This window comes from Neodiprion lecontei, chromosome 5, assembly GCF_021901455.1.
Source record: "Neodiprion lecontei isolate iyNeoLeco1 chromosome 5, iyNeoLeco1.1, whole genome shotgun sequence".
NCBI lineage: Eukaryota > Metazoa > Arthropoda > Insecta > Hymenoptera > Diprionidae > Neodiprion > Neodiprion lecontei.
In genome coordinates this window covers 29,145,767-29,154,368 of record NC_060264.1, presented here as the reverse complement: position 1 = coordinate 29,154,368, position 8,602 = coordinate 29,145,767, and the positions used below count along the sequence as shown (strand labels likewise).

General features: G+C 48.1%; 1 protein-coding gene across 1 annotated transcript; it reads right to left on the bottom strand.

Annotated features, from left to right (window-relative positions):
* LOC107220347 (fork head domain-containing protein FD4-like) lies at nucleotides 1-8,352 on the bottom strand. Its single transcript, XM_015658910.2, has 3 exons — nucleotides 7,034-8,352; nucleotides 2,567-3,150; nucleotides 1-2,127 (listed from the first exon to the last, which is right to left on the bottom strand). The coding sequence occupies exons 1-3, from the start codon at nucleotides 7,250-7,252 to the stop codon at nucleotides 1,638-1,640; spliced, it is 1,293 nt and encodes a 430-aa protein (XP_015514396.1). The 5' UTR covers nucleotides 7,253-8,352; the 3' UTR covers nucleotides 1-1,637.
* Nucleotides 8,353-8,602: the final 250 nt, after the last annotated feature.

Here is an 8,602-nt window from a genome sequence, read left to right as displayed (position 1 = left end):
AATCATTCACCCTTAATATTTATTTGTACAATTATGTTATGATTATTATTAGTATTATTAATTTTATTATTATTATCATTATTCTTATTATTGTTATTATTATTATCGTCGTATACAGGTGAATGTAAACATGTATAATGCGATATATTACGGTTTTCGAACGGCCGCTGGGAAATGTAAGAAACAGTATGTATTTCTTCTATTCGTATAGTACGGTATATGATACAAATACACGAACGCTATGAGAATTTTCCTAAATTACAATTTGACTATAAATCACCGCTAGTTGTTTTAGTATTATCTTTTTTTTCTTTTTTCGTGTTTTCACGTAACGTAACGGAATACCCTAACACCATGGAGAGAGAAATGTATGATTTCATCCCGTTAAAAGTCAGGATTAACAATATTTTGAATCCGCAGGGTCTCCGGGTCATCGATTTGCCGGTAACGGTTGGGGCGAGGGGAGGGAGAAGAGGGGGACTTTCCTTGGTCGGCCCAGAATCGGGCCCTGTGATTGGCAGGTGCCGGTTTTAAAACGACCTTTCATTGGCCAACGCGAAATACGTGATACTTAGGCGAGGCGACGCGATCGTAAACCGCAACGACTAGACTCCAAGGGAACCCATCTGACCCATTCGCACGGTCTGCAGAAACCGGGCGGACGGAACGAGGGAGGTTCGAACTCTCCTCTCCCTCCTTTGTTCCTCCAGTTCCTCTCTCATTGCTGCGTTTCATTTTCGCGGGCTTCCTTTAATTTCCTCTACTTCTTTTCTTCCTCAGCGCGCGCGGTGCAACCTTCTATTGGCTGCCGGTGCGCTTTACTGCTAAGTAACGATAATTGATATCGCAGCGCGTTGCTGATATTCCTCAACTGACGCTCCGTAAAGTCTCTATGCCTTATACCTGCTCCCGGCAAATTGGCACGCCGATTTTTAACCCGTTCCCATAGTCGTAAACTGGCCTGCAAGAATACCGCCGGGATTCACTACCTGGTATTAGATCCAAGTTCTCTTAAACCATCCAATCCCGATCCGCGTCACATGCCGCGGAGAGTCAATGTTCAAAGATTGCTCGTTATGAACTGGAGACGAGTTCTCGAAGGACCGAATCCAGGGCTCAACTTCCCTTGAAAGTATCTCTTAACGAGCCTTGACGAATGTTTAGAATTTCCCACAAACGCCTCGGGATGCTAAGAAGCCTGAGGAAACACGGAGCAGCACTCGCTCTGTAATCTGGAAGTATTTCTGCACGTGACTCAGTCTCACCGTCGAGTCCGAACAGTATCAACGACTGCAATTGCGCACATGACCCGGAGCGAAGAAAAATGGATAGGTACTATAAGCGCGTATCGCATTCTGAACAAGGACTGGTTTGGAACATCCGCCAGTGCGGAGAAATCGACCAGGAGTAAAGGAATTGGAGGAAAATAAAAGAACCGATGGTTTTCGAAAGTCCAACGGGCTTCCATTGTCTTCAAACGGAAGAATGTCTTCAAGTACCAAAATCGCTTAATGCATCGAGCAAAATACGGGACTACACTCGTAACCCTAATTGTGTCTGGTAACCATTTTCGTGTCTCCAACTTCGGTGTCTCGCCCAATTCAAGTTACAAGTCCGCAACAAACGTAGTCATGCTACTACGTGGACGCCAAATCTCTGCAAGATTGACCCTGACTGTAACTGGAGGTCGTCGAGCTGTCCGGACCACGGGGTGGTTGGGGTAGGGCAAGAATGGTCGGGGATGTCGTGGGGGTCGGTGGGAGACTGATGGGATGGGGCACCGATAGGCCGAGGGTAGTGTCAGGAATAGGAGCGGCAGGACCGAGTCCAAGCATAGCGGGAAATCCGGCAGCGTAAAGGCCGTAGAGGGACGCGGTGGACGCCGGAGTCGGTGCAGAGCTCGACGATGTCTTCCCGGGTCCCTGGAGTCCCGAATGAGAACCAAAGAGGTTCGCCGTGGCCAAAGCCGTGGCGTAAACGGCGGCTGCCTGGTGAAGGTGCAAAGGGTAGACACTGGGCGACGTCGTCATACCTGAGGTGTAGATGCTGGGTCCGCACCACGGCGGTAGAAGTCCGACCGACGTCGAGGTCGAGAGGAGCGGGTTCAGGCTCGACAGTCCCGCTGTCCTGTTGAAAATCGTCAAGAATGAATTTAGGAAAAGAACGTCCGTGGACAAATTTTGATGGTCGTTAATCATAGGGATATGGGTTTCAGAACGTCGCTTCGTGCCTCGTGAGGTTTTTTGTCTTACTGAGAATTGAAGCAACTCTTCGAGAATCCCAAACCAACAGCACTTACGACTGCTTGATGGATGCGTTCGAGCATCCTCCGGTTAATCACCGGTAGTTATGATTAGGTTCGGAGGAGAGAAACTGTTTGGATAAATCAACTAGTAATTACAGATTAACAACAATAAGTGCATCGTATATCGAACTGCGAATGGAGAGTACAACGCCAGTGCAGCAAGTGTGATACATGCTTCCCGAGTGAAATTTCATCTTTGATAGATCGTCGCGAGTACGGCGAGTGATTGATTGGCACGGTTACAACTATCGAATCCCATACCTGGAAGACCGACTCGCGGTTGAATCCGTCGAGGACTCGATGATGCTCTCGATGCTGAAAGATTTGTGGGCCGGATTGAGCGGCTTCGGTCGTTTGGGTAGAATCCTGGAGTCGGAATCAGTGCCGGGAAGAATAGTCGTGCCGGACTGGGCCAAGGTGCCAAACTCCTTGACGTTGTACCCGGTGGAGAACTCGCTCCTTGGAGGAGTGTGATACTCGGGTGGTAGGGAGATGGCTCGTTGGTCTCTAGCGACAGGATAAAGGGTGTGAAGACCCGCCAAGCTCGAAGTCGCCTGGAGGAAGTCGATCTGCCTCTGCGTGAGGCTGATTCCTTGGTGATGGTGGAATGATCCGGAATTGTTGTCCGAAATCGAAGGTCCGAAGCTCTCGGCCCCGCTGCAGTTGTTCGTCGCAGCCAACCTAGCCGCCGTTTCAGCCAACGCCTGGCTCTCGGCTTTCGCTGCCTTAGGGAGCTTAAACCGCTTCCGACGACGGAGGAACGAACCGTTCTCGAACATCGATAACGCCGCTGGATGCAGCGCCCAGTAGGCACCTTTGCCCGGGGTGTGAGGACCCCTGGGAACCTGGAAGACAAAAAGTGGGCGTCAGACACTCAGCCGGAAAGTGCGCTTCAAGTGGTTCGAGAAGAAAACGGAAACGGGAGTTCAGATGAAAAATGGCTGAACCCTTTGCTTCGAACGGCCAACAGCTAACCTGAATCCAACGAACGAAACGATTATGGATGGACTTCCGGAGCTTGAATTTGTACGGACGTTGGCAACTCACTCTGCGAAATTGTTTACGAGGTAGAAGCGACGCCTGGGTCCGTATTACCGGCAAATGTGAATCAAACAAGTTTGACGGTACTAGCGTGATGATTGTTCGCCGTGGTACAAATTTGTTCATTAATCGATATTAGCGTCTGTATAGGTAGAAGCAACGTACGGAGGAGCGTGGGTCAGGCCGGCTCAAAATCAGGTGCGCTTCTCGGGTATTTCTGACTGCTCGAGCAGCTCGTACGGAAGTTTAATCGATTCGCAATCAGAGAAGAAAGCCCCCGGGGCTGGTGAGACGAGCTGCTCGCTCAGCCCCTCACATCAAAGCAAAATGCGAGTGATCGAACTCGCGAGGCTTTCGACCGGCGACCGAAATGCCTATTGGTTAGAATCGAGAAATGGAGGAAAGGGGGAACGGCCGCAGATCCTTTGATCTACTCCCGTTTACAGTTATTTTACTGCCATAGACCGGTGCTTTTGTCCGATTGCACCCGATACACATTGTTAACAAAACGCCGGCGTCAGTCGCATTGTTCCCTCACGGAGTGCGTGTGCAAACTGAAATCAGCCTTTTGACGGCGAAATAACCCATGAAGAATTTACCCCCGCATGTTCCTTCCACGTCAATTCTCGTCTGCAGCGCCTGCAGCTCGTGAATTTAATCCTTTGTCCAGTCGCTACCTACTTTCACGAAATGTCAAATATTTATATTGATTCCTAATAGACCGTCTCACGATAATGCCTACAAAACAACCCCACAAGCGGATATGCACTAAGAAAATCATCCCTGCAGACGTCGAAGTGAGTCACGACACTTGACGATTATTCATCAAGTTATCTCCTCTGATCTGCACGAATAATTGTTAAAAACTTGACGTAATTTCAATATGGTCGGCGAAAAAAATCGCGTTACATTATCAAAGGTGTTGAAATTGCTCCCGTTCTCTTGAATCGTGACTAAAAAAAAAAAAAAAAAACGGTGAAACTTGTAATTGCAGTTGACGGTGTGACCGCTTCACGTACGGATAAATCGCCTCTTGTAATTCAAAATAGGTAGATACGTTGACTTTTACATTAATTTCGGATGCCAAGGAAGGGTTTGCTTTTTGCTATATTCTCGCCGGGGACTTAGCGGTCGGATGAATGGCAGCGGTGATCGAAAAAAGAGAAAAAAAAAAAAAAAGAAAGAAGAAGAAACAACAACAAAAGAAGACAGAGAAAACCTGTAGCAAAGATTCCAAGAATATTGTATACATATCGGTAAGTTTTTGTTACATTTGCGATCGGACGCGCTGTGTGGCGATTTACTTCTTTCTCAATCATTCGCTGCGATTGTATAACACTTTTCCAACGAACTTGCGGCTCACTGTCACGACCAAAAAAGTAATTACAGTATACTATTATGCCGCAAACCGATCTCGATCGATGACCTGCGCGCGGACTCTCTGTATTTTAGTACCGATCGCGGAGTCTAAGTAGATACGAATATTTATGGCGACTGAACAGAAATTGCGGCTTTGCGAAAATGACACCAGACGCGATACCATTTCGGCATGTGATTCAACCAGCTAGTTGCAATCGTAAGTTTCCTTTTTAAAGAGAGAGAAAGAGAGTAAACGAAATGAAATGTGACTAGCTGTCGCTTGAATTACAGCCTACGAGCAGAGCTTTCAGTGCTGCCTTGATCTAATACCTACTTATACGTGCTGGCATTTCGTCGCAAGAAACGACGAGTGGTAATCCGATATCCTGGCGCGAACCATCCGCGTCACAATATATACATTCAAGCCTTTATCGAACACGACGTGAAGTGATTTAGATAGCTGCCGTAAGGCGAACGGTATTGTGACATTCACCGGCACAATCGCATCGTTGCGATCAAAGAAAAGTTTAATTATAAATGCATTCCTACTAGTATGCAACTTGATACGCAATCTTAACACACGCTGTAGTCCAGCCTCCACGGCTGCACGAGCATTCAAATCTCCAGCCCTCCACACGACAGTTTCAAACAGCATTTAGTGTCTGAATTGCAACTGAATCAACGATCTTACTTCCAACTAATCATCGCGTAACATCTAACGCATTTTGAAACTACAGTGTTCCATGGTGGCCGGTATTTAAACGTCGCATTGTCTTCCCAAGTAGAAAATCGAATGAGATGAGAAAGAGATAAGATGAGGCGATAGGAGAATAACGTATAAACAATTATTCAATTTAGGATTAATGAGTGTAATTATGACCAGAGCGAGACCGTCTGTGCGTAGGGTACACAAGTTTAATGACGGCGGTAAGATTACGCCGAAATTGGTGTAGAAAATGATACGGTACCCGTGTAATCTCCACCCTGAATCCTGCGGAGCGCGAGCCAGGTTTTCCTAGGTGCTAATAGTCGGGGGTTCTGTGCGCAGCCTGAGCGGTTAAATTTTTAGAAAGAGGCGTATCGGAAGTCGCAGCTGCTCTCATTTGACACTTTCACACACGTTAGACGACCGGCCGATAGTCCCTGCACTCTACAGAGCGTGTAATAATGTAGATTCTCGAGTCTTTTTCCATGGGTCTCTACATACACCCAACGGATTCGAGGTCTAGCCGGGTCTAGGATGACGACAAATAGAACTACACGGTAGATGGCCGCGGGATGATGATCGTCTACAGGTGGCTCACAGGTTGCAATAATGACAGGCCTCGAAGCCGCCTTCACACCGGGCCCTCGTCTTCACGGCGTTGGCTGGCTAATCTTTCGAATTTATACCTTGGTACGTTCTTTTATTTTATTTATTTGTTTTTTTTTCTTCTGATCTGTGCACATGCGTCCGATGCATTGGTATACACCATGTTTTTCACCCTAGAGGTGTTTTCAGTCCATCCTCTCGATCGCGCTCTTCGATCTTATACCTGTAAGATTTTTACTCTCAAGCTTTGGAGTGTCTGTGTGTTTTCATCGTTCCCGCATGGCAACTGGTACGGAAGAATTTTTAACATTCGTATAATATATATGCCCGAAGCTTTTTCTGCCGTCTACGGTGTAGCGTGACTGATTTTAAAAACAAACTATTGAAATGCTAGATTATTACGACTCCTAGCGTCATTTCGGTTTGCCACTGCAGGGCATGAAACAATCGTAGATTAATTGGTAGAGAATTGCTCAATTTCTACTTTCATGCTTCGGGAGGGAATTAGTGTCGAGCATAGGAAGTGTTTTCTGGTATAATTACTGAACTCGCGGATCAGTCACCGTTGCCTGTTCCATCGGTTTTTGATAATGTTGTAGAAAGTTGAGAGAATGAATGGGGTACCATTTTGATAAACCGTGAATCATATTTCACTTCAAATACGACGTTCCGCTCTGTTTCCCGCACTTAAAATCGTAGGATTAAGAACGAGATAGTCCCGAAATCCTGCCTAAACGTCAATTTCAAAAAGTGGTATCGGACCTACGTGATCCTTCTCCGTCGGGCGACGACGTCGTATCCTGCGGAGATAATTACATCAGAAAAAACATTGTACACAGCGTCCGATCGCGGTGCAGTAGACAAAGTGACACAGGCACCTGTAAATAACGATCGGTATACGACCGCGTTCCCGAACTTATCGTGCTTGCTTCTCGAGCCAAGAGGAAGAAAAATGGTGCGCCATCACGGCCGAGGAAATCGTCGGGAATCGTCATCAGCAACCGTAAACGTCTTACCTTGATGAAGCAATCGTTGAACGATAGATTGTGCCTCAGAGAATTCTGCCACCGTCTCGTGTCCCGGCGGTAGTACGGAAATCGGTCAGCAATAAACCTGTATATCTCAGCGAGTGGTAGCATCTTTTCACGGGATGACCATATCGCCATTGCCGTAAGCGAGATGTAGGAGTAGGGGGGCTTCTGTTCGCCGTATGACTCGCGCGATGGTCTTGGCATTTTATCTTCGGCTACGCCCGCTGATGCCGATATTCCTCCACCACCGCGCCGATGACGATATTCCGAATCGATGTGTACGATCTACCAGCTCGTTCCGGCCGCCGCGATCGGTCGCCTCATCTTATGACGGTGAAATTTGACTCCGGGTTTCGCTTCGTCTTTAGGTTATTGCGCGGGGTTCCTGCACGCCGAGGTCTGCAGGACGACCTGTTCTTTTGCGAAGTAATCGGGCAGAGACACTTTGAAACAACGTGCGAAGTGTTACATGGTGGTGATTGAACGACCGACGCCTTTTGATGAGAGACTTCCTTTCTTGTTTCCTCGCCTTTTCACGTCTTCGACGGGTTGTAACTGTGGCTAAACCTGGCCAAGTCACGACCTGGATTCATTCGACTCGCACTGAGTAAAAACCGCGCGCTGCACCGTCACAACCGAACTGACGATACTCGACGGCCAACTTTAACGATTTTTATATTCTTTAACCCCGGGGGTTTAATTACCCGTTCACATGCAACCTGCACGTACGTTACACTGGCGGTTGGTCTGACCCCAAGTGAAATTGTCACTCGGAAGAAACGCCGGATAGCTTTCGGCGAGCGTTAAAATATCCCATGTACTCGGTGCTCGAACAGTGGTGGAAAATTGGAAAATTTCAACGTTCGAACGATCTTCTTTATGCTGTAAAAACACCACGAATGTTATGTTTTTCGTAAGAGCACGAGACGATCCGCTGTCGCGTTTGTATCCTTCACCTTAAACAAAGGACGAAGAACTGCACGTAATCACACTGCCGCACTCGGCTGCTGTCTCTTACGAGTTATAAAATCGCGTGGGTACGAAGAGAACAAGGCCGGGGCGCCTTTCTACGCGTGGGATAATAATCGGCTTGCAAGGCGGTGAGAGCGAGTCTGAAAAACGTGTCCGACGGGATACTCGCTGAGAAATATACAAGGTACAACAGTGTCCGTTGATTATTTTCGCGCAGATATCGCGAATCAATTAAATTACCGCAAGGGGGTCGCGTGCCCCGCGAAAATCGTATCGGGGAGTTTCGTCTCTCGGCGCACTCCGCACTTCAAGCTTATGGCACGCGGGCGAAGTTAAGGCCGGCTTGCGACTGCGGCTGTCTATGTGCCCCACCGTGGGGTACGCCCCCCGTTCTCCGGGAGGCGGCATTATGCCCTCGGACCGCGCGCTGCAACGGAAATACGACCTTGATACGCCTCAGCGGAGCCACGCCCTCGATCCAGGGGCGGATGTCGGGGGGGAACGTCGCCCCGGGAGCGAAGGAGGACTCTGGAAAACGAGGAGAGGATGCGAACCACGGCAACCGGTGGGCCGCAATAAAGG

Coding starts and splice junctions, on each gene's coding strand:
- LOC107220347 (XM_015658910.2), bottom strand. CDS start 7,252: ATGCCAAGACCATCGCGCGAGTCATACGGCGAACAGAAGCCCCCCTAC. Junction 3,151..7,033: donor TCAACGATTGCTTCATCAAG/GTAAGACGTTTA, acceptor TTTGTCTTCCAG/GTTCCCAGGGGTCCTCACAC. Junction 2,128..2,566: donor ACCGCGAGTCGGTCTTCCAG/GTATGGGATTCG, acceptor GATTTTCAACAG/GACAGCGGGACTGTCGAGCC.